Source organism: Geospiza fortis, unplaced genomic scaffold, assembly GCF_000277835.1.
Source record: "Geospiza fortis unplaced genomic scaffold, GeoFor_1.0 scaffold279, whole genome shotgun sequence".
Taxonomy (NCBI): domain Eukaryota; kingdom Metazoa; phylum Chordata; class Aves; order Passeriformes; family Thraupidae; genus Geospiza; species Geospiza fortis.
In genome coordinates this window covers 2,445,171-2,462,234 of record NW_005054352.1, presented here as the reverse complement: position 1 = coordinate 2,462,234, position 17,064 = coordinate 2,445,171, and the positions used below count along the sequence as shown (strand labels likewise).

Sequence of the window (17,064 nt, the reverse complement as noted above, 5' to 3'; positions counted from 1 at the left end):
ACAGCAGCAAGCCTCAGGTCAGTCCTACCACTTGAAATTTGCTGTAGGGCAGTCAGTTGGAGTTCATTTTGCATTTGTTTCACTGAACATTATTGCTCTTACACTGTGAAGAGGAAAACATTGTAGGTAGACAACTGTATGTTACAGGGATTGTTTCCCTCTTGTGCTTATTTTCTCTTCTTGCACTGGCATGCCTATTACCAATGAGGAGAAAAATTTTATAAAATAACAAAATGCATTACTTGTCATCACATTGCTTCTAGTGTTTTATACTTGTTTGTTTTTAAGATAAGTTACAAAACCTCCAGCCTGTGTACTCTGTTGTGAAGTTATTGGAAAAGGCTAATAGTGCTGAGAAGTCTAATCTCTTACATTGAATATAAATTATTTGAAAATAGTATCCTTTTTATGCCCATGGAAGGACCATTTTTCAAAAACTTAGATTCAAAAGATTGTAACATGTTATGTCGGGTGTAAATTAATACTTAAAATAATTTAAGAGGTCTGAGGAGCTGATGGTTAATCACTTGGTGTCCTGTAGGAAGTTCAGTCAAAGACACAACTTCACGAAAAAAGAATAAGCAAGGCTGTTATTTGTACATCTGTACATGGATTTCTCAGGAGAACTGGTGATGTTCAGCTGTTACACATTTTAAGTGTAGTTCTGTCACAGAATGAGAGTTGATTAATAAACCTAAGGTCACATTAGTTTTGCATCTCTAAAGAAAGGAAAACAAACCCTTGCATTTTTCTTCACTACAAGTATAGGAAGTTATGACTGAGCGACATACTGTAGAGGGTAGAGATGGTCAGACTTCAGTGATTTCTAAACTAAAAATGCCACTAAGAATTTTTATTCTATTTTTTCCCCTTTTTTTCTGTAATGTGTGTTCATGTAGGATATTAAACTGAGGTAAAAATACAGTTAACTCAGAATGTTATTGGAGGAATAGTAAACTACTAATGACACTAATAATGTACTAACCCCTTTTATGATATGACTTAGGAAAATCCAAGAAGTCGATCAAGAAGGAAAATGCCAATGTAGCTATGTTTTATTAGCTAGAGTCTACTTAATTTTAAATATACTAGCTCTATTATTCAGAGAAATCTGGCCACTCATAAAAACATACAACTAAAATTATGTCACTTGATTCTCTTACTCTCTTCACTCTGATTTACTTTAAACTCTCTTTAAAAATTATTGAAAAGTGATCTGACAGAGTGTTTAATGAGTGTTTTTTCATAAGTTGGCATCTTTGGAGGCAGAAGCCTGTATCCACTGAGTGTGTTGTTGCCAACACATCTCACTCATTATGGGAAGTAGCCATTCTTAACTTTGAGAGAGTAGTTCTGTCTCCATTCATATTTAATCCTTGGAGCAGTGAAAAGTGATAGCAAGAGTGGTAATAGTGATGATGGCTTTCTGTTTCTGTTTTGAGTATCTTTAGATGAGGAATATAATGTGGGAAATCTCAGATCCATCCAGCTCGATCTGGTCCACCAGAGGGATATCTTTAATCTGTAGTTCTGTCCATTTCCTTTTTTTCCCCAAAATCTGCTGCGAGTGTGTAGGAATAGGCAATGGAGTGGACAGCTTGGGTTAACAGCTTGTGCTTCCTCGTCATTTCTCCTAGGTCTTGTAATTTGTCCTCTGTCATGGGAGTGGTTGTAATGTCAACCAATCTCATGCGCCTTATCCTTTGTTGTATCACGTGTTTTATTCTTTATCATGTGTTAACCATACACCAGACATTTGACAGGCGTGTTGATATTTTGGTCATGAGGGATGCACATATGGGGAAAGAGGGGGACATGTGGCATTTGATTGTCTTGAAAAGGGACTTTGTGGTTTGCACTAGCCTAGGGGTTCCTCACATCTGTCGTGAATCCATGACTGTTGGTTGCATGGTTATGATTTCCAATGACACCTGATAGACGCCAGGTTAGAAGCGAGAGGCAATAAATCATACAGGCTTATGCTGATTGTTAGTATGTTTTTAGCTGAGAATTCACTTGAGAAAACATTTTGCAGGTTTGAGTAATTTACTTGGTCTTTTTTCTTATTTTCCCTCTGCAGCAGGCTTGTGGTTCTATTTGTATATGTATGTATTTGTGTATGTAATCTTCAGGTGGGTAGCCATGGTCAGTTTTGGAAGTGGGAGCACATCTGTGGGAGAGAGAAGAAAAGAATTTAGAGGACTTGGGTTGTAAAGCACAGCGTGGGAGGGGAACTTGACGGGCAAGGCTCAGTGCACTTCACTGAGTCCCAGCATGCGTTTTGGTGTGGTATGTACTGAAGCAGCTCCTCTGGATTAGGATGTAGGTGTTATTAATCAAGTCATTGAGTTGTGACCTGTTGCCTGTATACCTGGCAATCTCTGTTACGGAAAAGTTCACTAGTGGGTCAGCTGCAATTTTGCTCTTCCTCATGAATGCCATGCTGTTTTTTTTTGATGTTTGTAGAATGTGGTACAAGGCTTTTTTTCAATGTATTACAGTCTTAAAATGGAGGGGTTATTATTTTAAACTGAGTTATTCTGGAATTGCCTCCTTGCTTTGTGGGAATTCTTTTTTCAGTGGTCTTTTCCAGAGTCTGTTTAAAGACCCCCTGTACTTAATGTATTGAACTGTCTCTTTGATATTTGTCTCCACTTTTAATTGTATTTAGATTTCACTACCTTCATGATTTTTCTAACTTTAAACATGCAGTCACTGGTTCTTAGTCTTTAATTTCTGTTTTCACATAGTTCTACACAGGTATGAATCTTTTGATCATGTAGTTTCAGAATGCTCTATTGCAAAGATTTCACAAATTAGACTCATAACAAAATTTCTCAATGCTTTTTGGTCACTGAAAACAATATGTAAGAAAGTCCTCTCTATGAACCATAGTCTTAAAAGAACATATGTTGTAGAAAACCAGGACATTACAAATTAATTTATATTATACTTGTGTATACCGCAATTAGGTTTCCACCTGTAGTTTCAGTTTTGCTCTGCAGAGTGTATGCAGCATTATAGTCCTGCTATCATTGTGCAGAATATTTCACAATGCAAGGGTAAAACCTCAGGTCCATCATAAGATAATGTGCTTCTGTCTATTCTTTTTGCTTGCTGTCCACGTCATTAAATTTAATTTCTTTGTGATGAAAATAGCCTGTTTTCTGGATCCATATGAAGGCTCCCTGGTCACGACGTAGGTCTATCCCCCAATTATCCATAAGGCTATTGGACTGTGCAGTTTTCATATTTGAGACCACTAGCACTTTGAAAAGGTACTTCTGGAGGTATTCTCTGTTATATCCGACGTAAATCATGACTAACTTATTTTAAGCTCCTCAGAAGGGCACTTGTGAGCACTGAAGGTTGGTTCCACTCCTGAACCATATGTATAAAGCTCTCAACCTTGTTCACCATACATGAAGGAAAACTACAATAAAGAAATGATAACAGAGATTAGGTACTTGTGCTTTAATATGCTGAGGACAATCTACTTTGTTTTAGTGCTCAGGATGTGTCCTAGTCAGCTGTGGTCCCTGCTCTCATCAGCTTGCCTTCATTATGGGAATTTTTTTCGTGCAACAAAATTAGAATAGCTGTGATTTCATTTATGGCAGAAGTTTCTCAGGCTTAGGGAAAGCAGAACACGGGCTCCTCTGCTCAATGAGAGCAATTTAAAATGCAAGCACTGTAGTTTCCTTCCAGAGAAGAGTGCTTTGTTCTGGGAAGAGAGTTTCCTCTATTGCGCAGTTTGAGTGCAACCATTTTCTGGAGAGTTGAAGTGTCAGGCTTTCCATGGCTGGACAGGATTTCTTCCTTGCTATCAGAATAGGTGTGAGAGGCATGGAATTTTTTGGTATTTATGTTGTTTTTTGTTTTTTTCCTTATTCCAGTTCACTCAACAGTCAGTAAGAACACCTTGATAGCTTTAATTTCAGATATTTGTCTTATTTGGGATGTATTTTCCTGATAGACAGAACTTGGATGTGAATGAAGTACAGAAATACTCTTATGAGGTGGAAGCTTTCAGTATCTCATACAAGAGATACAGAACTGCCAGTTCCTTCTCCATTTATCAGGCAATTAATTTCATACACTGTGGGCAGGTCTTACTGTTGGTTCTTTTTTCTCTGCAGTCTTGGACACAGTGATGATGCCTGCCTTCCAGCCACCTTATTACCTTGAATTACAGTGCAGTATACTGCTTACAGCTTTGGCGCACCTAACCAGTTTCAAGAGCCTTAGAAAAAGTGCAGCTATCCCAGGTTAGCACGACTAACATGAATAGGACTCTGTAGCAAGTGTTACAGATTGCATTGAGAATGTCTGGATCTGAACAATTTGTTTCTTGATAGTTCAGATGATTTATTGATGCGGGACTGAATTTATCAGCCTTGTCTCTATATACCTGCAGTGATGAGCAGCTGTGTGACTGAGTGATAATTAGTCCAGGAGAGTTCCTAGAGTGTAACCAGAGCCACCTACTCATGCAAGAAGTCAAAAGACACTTCTCAACATTCTACAGTGGTTTCTACAATAGTTTTCAGATGTTAAATGTAGAACACCAGCATGCACAAGATAATATTGCTACTTAGAGAGGTTGTCGCTCTCTAAGTATATAAATTGTATAGATTTGAAATAGTCTAACTAATTCTATATAGAAAATGTCACACTGTTTTTCTTTTTGCTTCCTGTAGGAAAGATATTTTAATAATTTTTTAAAATCATCAGTCATAAAATGAGAAGATGCTGTTAAAAGCATAAAAATCCAAAGATAGTGTTGGATGTATAGCATTTTCAGTACTTGCAGCCGTATTACTTAATAGGACAGAATTTTGCTAGATTTTCCTAGGCAGGACTGAATTCTGTCAAGTTTTCCAGACACATCTGGAATGCAGGAAGTCTGGGCATTAGTGCTGTTTTCAAATCTGGAAAATTTTGGACTTGGATGGCACTTCAAGAAATCTTGTGTATCAGATTCCATCATTTGAGACTGATAGTGTACCAGCCATTGCTAGGATATCCCTAAACATGTTGATCTACTGCAAAAAAGCCTTCAACCCCTCCTCTAGCTACATATATATGCTCACACACATTTACATATACATACACACACACACACATATATAAATATATAAATATATATATATATGTACACACACACACATATATGTGTGTATATATATATATATGGACTGGGGCAGTATTAGGGGTTGTTGTGTTTGAGGGTTTTTTCAGTGGCATTTTTTCCTGAAATCTCACTGGGCAATGCAGGCCATCCAGGTGCTGAGCTGTCTGAAGATGATAATCTCAGACTTTGCATGTAAGCCTCCTCCTCCTGTATCTTTCTTTGTTTGCTTTTATTGAAAACGTTCATTAGGTTAAGTCTTTGGCACACCAGAGTGTTCTACTGATTGAACACTCCCATTTTTAAGGCTGTATTGAGCTTTATTGTTTATTTATTTTATTAGAGTGATGCATAAAAAGTCAGTTAGAATGACTGCCCCATTGAGACGGTCTGTGGAAAAAATGAGTAAAGGTTTATTTCTGCTCTGAAGACACACAGCCTAAACAAATGAGAGAGAATAGAAGAAACAGATGCAAACAGTTGTAAAAAGGGTAGACTTTCACAAGTGGTGTCTAAAGTATATTTTCTGCATAGGAGTTTTTATCTTCCAAGTTTTCTTTTAGTGATTTTAACAGTGAGTAGAGGCCTGAATTGAGAGTTAAAACCAAAATTTCTATGTTGTAGTCAGTGTTACCATTATGCTCACTTTAATGTCAGTACAACATTAGCATTTGAGACTGCAGGAACTTAACTGCTTTCTTGTTGGTGTTACACTGCAGTAGTTTTCGGTGAACCATAAGAAGTTTGCCCCTGAAGGTAAAATTACACTGTATGCATGTTCCAAGCATACTGCTTTGGGGATAAACATGTCTTAAATCAACTCATCGCTTGCAGCTGAATTCCTTCTCCAAATGCAGTTTCTGTGTAGATAATAATGTTCAGAAGGACTGATAATCTGTAAACCATAAAGTTTTTTGAACATAAGTCTATCGATAAATGTATTTGAGCAGGATCAGAAAGAATTCTTATAATCCTAATAAAGATTTTGGGTTTTAGAGAAAGGAAAAGAGGAGCATATAGCAACATTTTTAATTCGCTTTCATCAGCACTTCCAGTTTGTTCATATGTGTTCCAAACATTTGCATATTGTGTTTCCTCACATTTACATAATAAAAACTTTTGGACTTCATTGAAATTTCCTTTTGTAATTGTGCACTTGGAAAATAAATTTGAAGTTTATGACACCCTGGCTTCTACTTGCTTGGATGATAGTGTGTAGTTAAGATCCCATCATTTAAGACCTTTGGCACAGTGATGTTTCTGTTGAGGCTTAATATACTGTGGGTTCAGATCTATTTGTGATGTAATTGTGGCCTTGAGGTGTTAATCTAAAGAATACCATCTGGGTTTTTACCCAGATATTCTTGGATTAATATTCTGAGACTTAGATCTTGTCCTGTCTGGAATTTAAATACTGTTCCCTGAGCTTTAAAGAGAAAGCAAGTACCATTTCAACCTCTTAAAATGAGTTCTTTATTTTACCTCTGTAATTTGCCTTTTTTTTTTTTTCAAACTCATAGCCGTTGAAATCCAGGCAGTAACGTCCACACCGTTTTTACAACCTCAAATGGATGAAGTACCTGTTTGTTCCTCAGTTTAATTCCCAAATTAATTATAATTAGAAAGTACTTAATCTGCATCTCCATTTTTCTTAGAATATGTAAGGGCAGAAAAAAATGTCCCTAGATGGGAGGCAGGAATTTGAAATGTGAACAACTTTGATACATTTAAGAGGGCAAGTCTTTTGTTGCAACAACATTGATTTTTGTGTGGCTTGTGGGTTTTGTAACTTTTTTTGTTTTCTGGTGGGTTTTGGTTTGCTTTGGTTTTGTGGTTTTGTTTGGGTTTTTTATGTTGTTTTTGTTTGTTTGGAGGTTTTTTTTGTTTGTGGGCTTTTTTTGGTGTTTTGTTTGGTTTTTGTTTTTTTGTTTTTTTTTTTTTTTCTTTCTTCATTTTGTTGCTTTCTGAAATGATACCTTTGGTTTCAGGATTGAAATTTCAATTTTGCTCCTATATGGAGAAAACAGACATAAACTCCGGCATAGTGGGTAATCTATATGGGGTTTTCTTCTATTCAGCAATCTTTGACCCATACCTCCCCTGTTCAGTAAGTAGAAATGGCAAAGTAACTTAGATGAGGGTGGCTAAAAATCTGCTCTTCATGTAAATCATGAGGTGAACCTGGAGGGGAGAGAATTCCAGAAATCTGCTAGTAGACAAAATGCTTTAAAAGTATTTCTTTACGAAGAGAGCCTTTCTTCCACCCCCCGAGTATATATTAATTGGTTGTAAACCTTAGTTTTGAGGTTGTTATTCACCTAATTGTGTACAGAGTAGTGCATGATGGATTCACAGGTGCAGTTACCCTTCCATTGTACTGGCAAGAAGTCTTTTCTGTAAAACAGAGAGAATTTTATGTCTAAGCTCCAAGTTCTATAATTAGTTGTACAGTAGAAGATTCAGGAAAGTGGCAAAACATATACAAGTCTTAGAAGTTTAACCAATTAGCCTTTAAGTTGTCTTCCTGCATATGTCATTATTGTATGTGTTTTAGTATCTGGTGGCATTTCTATTTTTTTCTTTTCTTCCAGATCATTACTAAATACATTTATGAACTACTGCAGAACGAATGCCACTTGAAGAAAGTAACTCTTCCAGTAAGTATAATTTATTTTTCCAAGGGCATTGTTTTTTTGAATCTGTACACAGCATAGCCTGTGATCCCATATTCATATAAAGACAAGGTGTGCCAGGGCTCTGTGCAGGGCACTGTTTCAGGACACTGCCTTTGCATTTTGCATGTGTATGCATCTGGAGGTGTGGTTCCACCTCACTTCTCATGTGTTTGATTTCTCCAACTGAGCCTTCCTTACCAGATACCAGAATTTTCAAAATGTGGTGCTTTTAATAGGAGCGCTATAAGCTTTCTGAATAGTATTTGTGGGTATTTTGAGATGTCTACAGCTGGATGTAGAGAACAGAAATGTCTTTGCAGGAAGCGGACTACATTCACATTCCGTATCAGTAAAATACTCCCAAGTAATTTTTTAAAAAATGCTTTTTCAGTAATTTTTAATACGCATGTGATATAAAGTGCTTTTGTCACTTCGTGAAAATATTTAATCAACCCTTGGAAAAGATTAAGTGCTCCCCCGCATATCAGAGTGTTTATAAGTATATGTGATGTGATACGATGATGTTCAGGTATTTTTATATTGGAGAGCGCAGAGGAGACTGGAGTGTGACAGCACTATGTAGATTTTCTGTCATTATGAAGGATTATTCCTATGCTCTTTGAAATCTTTTGAATTGCTGTCATTCTCAGAGGATCCTTCATATTCAGTCAAGGAGAACCTGTTTAGGCTATGGAAGGAAAGGTCTTTTGCCTTAACAGTTCTGTAAGATTTCACTATTCCCATTTCCATTCCCTGAATGTTGCTTAGAGAATGTTTGATGACCTGACCATACTGCTTGTAGTTTCCTAGAAGGACTTTTTCAGTGTTTCGTGGTCACTGTAGAAGGAGCTGAGCCACGAGGTTCGCAGAGAAATCTAAGGGCAATATCCCAGCCTAGTGCTTGCACCAGTGCCCTGCGAGCCAAGACTGAGATACCATTTCCCCACTTCTGATTTTTCTGTGTAGACAGACATAGGATTGGGTTCATCATGACAGTCTGCCTGGTGCAGTGCTAGTTACAATCTCTGGCTTTTGGCTAATTTTCTTGGTGAAATTTTGGTCCAAAAAGTACTTCCAGAAATATAATGTATCAAAAGACTTGTCAAGCCATGTCACACTTCATCTGTGAAACTGTGAGCTGTCTTTTATAAACTTCAAATCCGGATTTTAAGGCTATAGGACTTTCTTTGATTTCTAAAAAATAATATGAAGAATATGCATATAAGTAGAGCAGCGGCAAAGCTGATCAATTAGCTCCCAAGCATGAAGATGAAGAAACTTGGGATAAGTGTTACAGCACCTCCATCACCTATGTCACACCTGTGGTGATTCATCTGCCTGACTCTAAGGTTTGGATTTCTTGGCTTGGAAGAAGACTGGTCCTGGCTAGTTCCCACTTTTGGATTAATCTCTTTACTTGTATTTAGAAATTGTGTAGTGACAATGGATACGGTTGTTCAGTAATACAGTTTAGCTATTCTCAAATGTATTGCTTTCAACTTCTTTGAAGTGTCATAATTTAATTGCATTTTGGAGCAAAATAAGAAAGCACAAAATATGCAGGTGTCTAATTGTGAGCATTGTGGAAAAAATCTTGTGAGGTACAAAAACTGTTCTTCAGGAATGGCTGTTATGTGTAGCCAGCCCTCACCATCAAAAATAAGTTATGAAGGCATATACAAAAGTGAAAAATTGAAACAAAATACCTGGAAGTTGAAAAATTAAAGCTGTGTAAAAGCTAGGTTTAAATCACCACTGACAGATTCCCAAGTAAGGACACAAAACCCTCTAGCTGAAACTAGTAAACAAAACTAGTAAAAGTAATAAAACAGCTTTTAGCATGAGAATAGAAGAGAGTATAAATGTTGGTAAGTTACATGTAAAATCACAGGAAATTCAGAAAAACCAAATTTGAGGATCTTGTTAGAGTTGTAAAGGCTAATGATGAAAGAGAGCTGATAAGGCCAGTCGAAGAATTGCAGCTAAAATGAATACCAAGGTCAAATGAGAAAAACTAACATAATTAATTCCAATACTACTTGTCAAATTTCTACACAATTAACTATCCTAAACAGGATATAATTCTGAGCAACTGTCTGAAATTTGTCATGTCAATAGAGGAGACCTGAGGACAAGTTAATATATTGACCAATAAACAAATTCCAGGATGAGATTTTTTTTTTTAAACCTAGGATTCTATAAGAAATCAAACATGAATCTGCAGAACAACCAATTTGTATTTAACTCACTGCTGAAATAATAACAACAACAATAATAATAATAATAATATCAGGGAAAATTAGTACAAGTTTATTTTTAAAAAATCCAGAATTCATTGCAGGAGTCAGAGATCACATGGAGAAGAAAAATCTTGTCAGTAAAAGAGTACAGATATTTCCTGTGAACTACCAACAAACAAATGCTTTTAAAAAGCACAGGAGAAAGTAGTCTCCTTTAAAGTTAATTGGTTAGAAGTGGAGAAAGGTGTTCATATTTTACAGATGAAATAAACTGTTACCAGTGAAATGCTCTTAAGAGCTGACATAGCTGTGAGCAAAATGAAAAAGGGAATTAATACAACCTAATAAACTTCTCTGTTTTTTTTCTAAAATTATTTGAGATAGTTAAACCTAAAGCTGATTATGATGACTTGGGAAATTATTTATTCATGCTGAATAACTGGATGATTAAATGACAGGAGATTCAATTCTGGTAAATATGAAATTATGGGGAAGATAACTCACTCTGTAAACACAACAGTAGCCTCTAAATTACAACTCAGGAAAGAGCCTGGAGTGATTGTGAGTAGTTCTCTGAGAACATCAGTGAGTGCTCAATGGCAGTCAAAAACCCTCAAAGCAAATAGGATGTTAGGAATTATGAGGTATCGAGAACAAAACAGAAAAACATCGTCATTCCACTCATTATATGGGCCCTCATGTTAAACACTGCGTGAAGTCTGGACACCATATCAAAAAGGATATGAAGAATTAAAAAGAAATACAGAGGAGGGTTGCAAGGATGATCACAGGCATGAAATTCTTTTCAGACAAAGAAAGATGAAACAAAGATTCTTCAGCTTGGAAAATAGATGGCTGAGGAAGGAATATGACAAATCTATAAAATCATGAAAGGTGAAGAGAAGATGAATAGGAAATGGGTTTTTGCCTTTTTCATAATAGAGAACCTAAGGGGCATCAAGTTTAAATTATCAGGCAGGAGATCTCTACTGAAAGAGACAGTATTATTTCATATATGTCCCAGTTATATTGTGGACCTTATTGCCACAGAATACTACCAAGGAGAGAGGTATAAATGCAATCAAAAAAATCATTTGACAATATTAAGGTGGGATAGGTGCCTTGAACTATTTAACATGCTTGCCCAGTTATATGAACTGTGGCTTCAAGGTTCCAAAGTTACCGGTTGTTAAAGCCAGGCAAGAATCACTCTGTAACCACTGTTTTTACTGTTCCCCTATGCAATCTGCCAGTTGTAGAAACAGGACCCTGGACCTTGGTCTGACCAAGATGGCTCATATGTGTGTATATACACACACACACACACGCATATATATATAGATACACAATCTTTTTATATGCATATTTTTGAGATCAGTACAAAAAACTTTTTTCTTTTCATTTCATCACAGGTGATCGGAAAGTTGTTGTACTTTTCTGTCAGCTGATAATGAAGCTGGCAGTCCTGTGATTTTTGAGTATTTGAAATGTGTTTTAGGATTCTGTTAGGTGGAGTGGGCTTTTTTTCAGCATGATTTTAGTAGAGAATGGAAATGTTATGTTTCAAAGGTTTAGCATGATGGCGTTTTATCTTCCGTAATTTCAACTTTGTGTGTAAAGTCCAACTTGCTGTCTTTGTTTTGCTTTGTTAGGTGGCAACTTCAGTTTGGGATACAAAAATTAATTAATTTGGTTTCAGATATGAAAGTAAGACCAGCTGGCAGATCAGGATAGCTTGCCCATTATTGTATTATGCCAGCATCTTCGACTGAACGATTCTGAACATTTTTTCCTACACAGGGAGGCCAAGATCCACATTGAATTATTGTTACTGTAAAGCACTGTACTTCTAATAATGTTCAACAAGTACTACTGGACATGAGCATTTTAATAAAGAGTCTCATATTAAGAGAAAGGCCATTCAGTTACTACTTCTAAAGTTTTATTTTGCACTCCATTGAAGGTTATGTTAGGAGTAAAAGGAAGACAGCAATTTTTTTTAGCCAGATGGAGTATTTGTATTTCTCTGGTTTTAGTGGCATAATCAGTGATTATCTTTGCTCTTCTTTAGCTGTCGAGGACAAGTGGAGTGTGCTTCTAAATTAACTGCATCTTTAACAGCTTCTGGGGAAGCCTGAGATGGAAGTTTAAATAATTAGTAACATGTTGTAGTGATTTTACGCCTGGCTGGAAATTAAGCACCATGCAGCTGCTTGCTCAACCTTCCTTTTACCTCTCTGAACACCAGTGGAATGGGGAGGAGAATCAAAATAAAACTTGTTAGCTGAGATAAAAACAGTTTAATAACCTAAAGTGAAGCAAAATACAGTGATAATGGTAAATGATAATAATAACACCAAAAAAAAGTGACGTGCAATGCCAGATGCCAGACTCCAGACTCCTGAAGTCAGATTGGCCATGCTTCTGGGTAACACCCCCTAGTTTATATTTTATATCCTGGGCATGATACTCTGGGGTGTGGAATATTCCTTTGCCAGTTCAGGGCACCTGTCCCAGCCATGCTCCCTCCAAGTTTATTTTGCATACCTTTTCACTGGCAGAGCATGACACAAGGACAGGGAAGTCCTTGACTTTGGATTAACACAACTTAGCAGAAAACCAAAATATCAGTTTTACCTAAGTGTTACCAATACCATTCTTGTTCTGAAGCCAAAACACTGCACTTTATCAACTGCTGAGAAGAAATTAACTCTATCCTGACTGAAAACAGGACACATGTTTAGTTGGCAATGGCACTGTAATGTCTCACTTCATAGAATCTTCTCAGTTACCAGTGCTTTCCACTTTCACTTCAGTAGATAAAAGTTCATAGAAGAATTATTTTTCTTTGAGAAACAATGGTCTGTTTTCTCCAATTCACATTCCTTTTGCCAGTTTTGTTACTTAAGTGAAGTAAATGCTTGTTCGTAAAATTTCCACAGATTTTGGGTTTGTTACGTTAGTTGTGGTAATAGTCAAATGTTGACTAGTAGTCAAAAGCTGCCTGTAGTATTGATCAGCAGTTCTTACTTCTACATTTTTGATTGAAAAATTCTAAATCAGGATTCTCAATACTGTGAAGACTTTAACTAAAGCAAGTTACTGAGGTTTATGTTGAAACACATAGAAGTTGACTTTTTGTCTTGGGAAGCAAATGAGCAGATTTTTCTCTCCACCAGCTGCTCACAATTCTCACAATCTTTTTTGGGTCATATCAGTTTCAATACCACTTATTTGCCATGTTCTTCTTCCAGTTACAGTTTATACCTACTTTGTAGGCTCAAGGCTCATAATTTTTGTCATGTTTCTCAACTGAAATAAGAAAAATACTTAGTAAGAAGAATAATTGTGGAAGAAAAGTACTTGTGGATTTTTTTCCCTTTTCCACATTCAATCTTATAAAACTCCAATATATAGAATAAAAGACTCCTGGAACCCTGTCAGGTCTCACAAATCTTGGGTTAGTAATGGCTAACTGTTGATGTCTAGTGTGGATGACAATAAGACTAGATTTCAAGTGTAGTTTGATTTTACTCTGTATATTCACAGCAGCTGTGCATAATGCTAACTAATGTGCTGCTGAAATATTTTATTGACTGGTACTACTGTGTAGGTGAAAACTCATTTGAGACAGAAATCATATGGAAAAAGGAAGTTCACTGTTTAAAAACATTAAGAATCTCATAATATATGTAGAGATCTTACCATAGCTGCCTACATTCATAAACTTTAAGGAATTATTGTGCATGGAGAAAAAAGTCCAAGAAAAAGAAAATTGAACTGTAGTTTTAAACAGTAAATTATCATTATAATTTAGATAGGTTTGGCATGCCTAGCTACAGATTACTGGAATTGTTTTCACTTGTAAATAACAATGTTGAATCAAATAATTAAACTAATCTAAAAAACATTTTCCTGTATTTATTCACTTTAGATTTAAGTAACCAGAAATCAGTGATGTTGAGTAGGTCCAGAAGAACAAGTGGCTAATAATTGTAAAGTATTTTATGTGGCCTCCATGTGTCTGGCATTAAATGGTGTTCCATGTTGATCTGTCAGCAAAGTAAGATTGTGTATAGGAGTGATATTTACATGCATTCTTTAGTGAAAGCTGGATCTAATAAATTACTACTGTTTGAAGGTAAATTAGCTCAACAAAAAGTCTCTAACTGTGTTTAATTTTGGGAAAAGACTAAAAATTTTTTATGATCTTGGTAGACATTTTTTGCTGTTTTTTAAAATTAACTTATTTGCAGAAATGTGAACTAGCTATATCTTCTAGTACATATGGCCACTAAGTGCTGGTATTTCCGATATACTACAATGTAAACTTTAGCACTTATATTATAAGTGATATAAGTGCTAAAACCTACTAAGGTAATCTTGCACATTAATCTGAAATGCAAAATTCACTTTTTTTCCTAATTGTAGTGTTGTAAATATTCAGTTTGTGGGTAAAAGTCAATTATATGTTGCCAGGTACTATCTGAAATTCAGTGTTGGCTGACTTTTTACCTAATCTGTTTCACCTTTTAAGGTATCAGTAGTGCTATTTCAGAAGCAGCAGCATGATCTGACTGTAGCCTCAGTCTTTTCAATAGAACATACTCTTTATCATATTTTCTATTTTTGCACAGAGTGAGAGAAAGTGAGTACATTTCCTGTGCAAACTCTGAGGCATGTGAGATGTTACTTTATTTTGGAGCAGGGGAATAAGGTCTTCAGTGTGATGGCAAATACTGAAGAGAGACATGACTATTCTTTCATTCACAAATTTGTTTTGTTTAAGTAGCCTCATTGACTTTATTTAAAAAAAGGTTTTGTAGGGCTTACGTTAAAAAAGTCTGAAGATGCATGCAGAATTAATTTTTCCTATTATAAGGGTTGTTAAGAATACCCATATATATGAGAAAAAACTACCAAAATGAATCCAAATAGCCAATTCCTTCTTTCTCAACATGGGGATCATAACCTGATCTGTTTTTCTTCTCTGTTGCAGAGAGTGTTCCTAGCAGCTGGACAGTTAGGCTGTGGCGGTGGAGGAGTGTGGAGTATAGTAGGAGGGGGAGATGTGCCTTTTTGTTCTTTCTTTTCTGTGTATTCATATAGTAGAAAGAGAAGTAGATTTGAAGACATGAGGATTTGTTTTGCCCTCATGGTGTTTACATCAGGACAGTTCTTTTGTCTTGAGACAGGGTTGCTAAACCAAGTGGAAAAACTTTAGTTTGTATTGAACAAAAAGTGCTGCTTTATTCTCTTTAAAGACAGAATGTGCTATTGGGTTGCAATTTGCTGAATATCAAAGCTAATTGTTGGTCTCTTCCTACAGCAAAGTAGCTAAGCATTGATCCTGGTACAGGAGGACTATTAATGAAGCTATTATTTAGAACCAAATGGATTTCTATATTTTAATAGACCTGTCCTATTAAATTTTTAACGGACAAATTTACAGTACTGGTTCCTATATGTAGCTTATCAAGTATTTGTGTTGAGGTGGCTGATTTGGAACTCTCCAGGATATTTTTTTTCGTATTATGTAAGAATTTGTCGTTGCTTCAGGCATATCAGAGGTGAGAAATCACTTACTCCCTTCCCTCTCACCACCTCCAATTCCTCATTTATGGACTTTCTTCCTTTCCTGTAAATTTTTGTAAGCAACTGGTGTTTCAAAGCTTTAGCACACCTTTTACCCCTTTTCTTAATTTTAAATGTCCTTAGGATTGCTGTTCTAATATCTGGTATGTTTATGTGTTTCAAAGTTATGTTGCATATTTTGCTGTATTTTTATTTAGTCCTGGGCACACGTGCATTGAAATAATTGTTTAATGGTGAATTTTTTTATATAAATTTGGTAGATAACTTTGTAACTAAAGGTTTTCTTTCAAAGAATTATATTGATGCATTAATATGTATGTTGTCTGTAATTGCAGGTTGATGCAATTGAGTCTGAACCAAAGAGCTTTATCTTTATGAGTGAAGATGCATTAGTAAATCCTGACAAGCTGTTGGTCCTAATTCATGGTAATGGCGTTGTCAGAGCTGGTCAGTGGGCTAGGAGACTTATAATTAATGAAGATCTGGACAGTGGGACACAGATACCGTACATAAAGAGAGCTATTGAGGTAAGTGAAAGTTCAAGGATGCAAGATGTGTGCTGTGGATGTGCACGTGTGTGCCTGTGCATGAAGAACTGTGAACCTGTGATGTTTTAATTTTTTAATCAGTATTCTACATGTTACTGTGGGATCATTGTATTTGTGATGGGAATACATTTTTTGTTTTGTTGGAACTTTATTCTGGTGGAACCAAGTTCCTGTCTTGCAGTAAAATAAAATTTAGTTGCATGTCATGTTGTTGTGTTGGGCTTGCCATGTAGTTTAATATGGCAGATACTATGACAAGAGTCCTTAGTAGGTGATGCAATGCAGCAGAAGACACTACAGAAATTTGTTACAATTTAGATTGTTTTCTATTTCATTTAATTTGTACATATTATTGCTCAATGACTGCTGTAATCTAATGGTGACATGAGCTTTCATGATAACACGCAGTCTTTTTACTGGGCTTGTACTGAATTTATTAGAGACATTGTCTTTTTTACATTTGCACTAAATACCAATTCATTCTGGTTTACTTACCAATATTTGACAATAGAAGACATTCACATGTTGTTGACACTATTTTGTTAAATCTATTTGAGAGACAGTGGACAGTTTGTGTTACGTTTTTGTCATTGGAACATTACAGCGCTGGTGTCCCTGCCCGAATTTCCCGGCTAGAGAGCGGGCAGCACAAGTCCAGCAGTCCTGGGGGGTGTCAAGCAGCAACAGCAAGCGACGGCTCCGGAATGGAGACTGGCTTGGCAAGCTCTCCACCTGAGGTCGCGACCTCCCACGTCGTGGTGGTCGGCTTCGCGCCTCAACCCTCGGACGAGGGGAATAAACAGGCCGCCAGCGAAGTCAGCGAGTGAGCAGAAAGGAGGCAGCAAACAACCTCAGCAAAACAGCGTTGGTTTATT

At 36.4% G+C, this 17,064-nt stretch overlaps 1 protein-coding gene across 2 annotated transcripts in view; it reads left to right on the top strand.

Annotated features, from left to right (window-relative positions):
* FAM172A (family with sequence similarity 172 member A) overlaps positions 1-17,064 on the top strand; it is a 245,456-nt gene that overhangs the window by 35,704 nt on the left and 192,688 nt on the right. For both annotated transcript variants that reach the window (XM_005423415.2, XM_031058939.1), the window contains exons 5-6: positions 7,723-7,788; positions 15,977-16,168. In XM_005423415.2, coding sequence (XP_005423472.1) covers positions 7,723-7,788; positions 15,977-16,168 — 258 coding nt within the window. The remainder of the gene's footprint in view (positions 1-7,722; positions 7,789-15,976; positions 16,169-17,064) is intronic.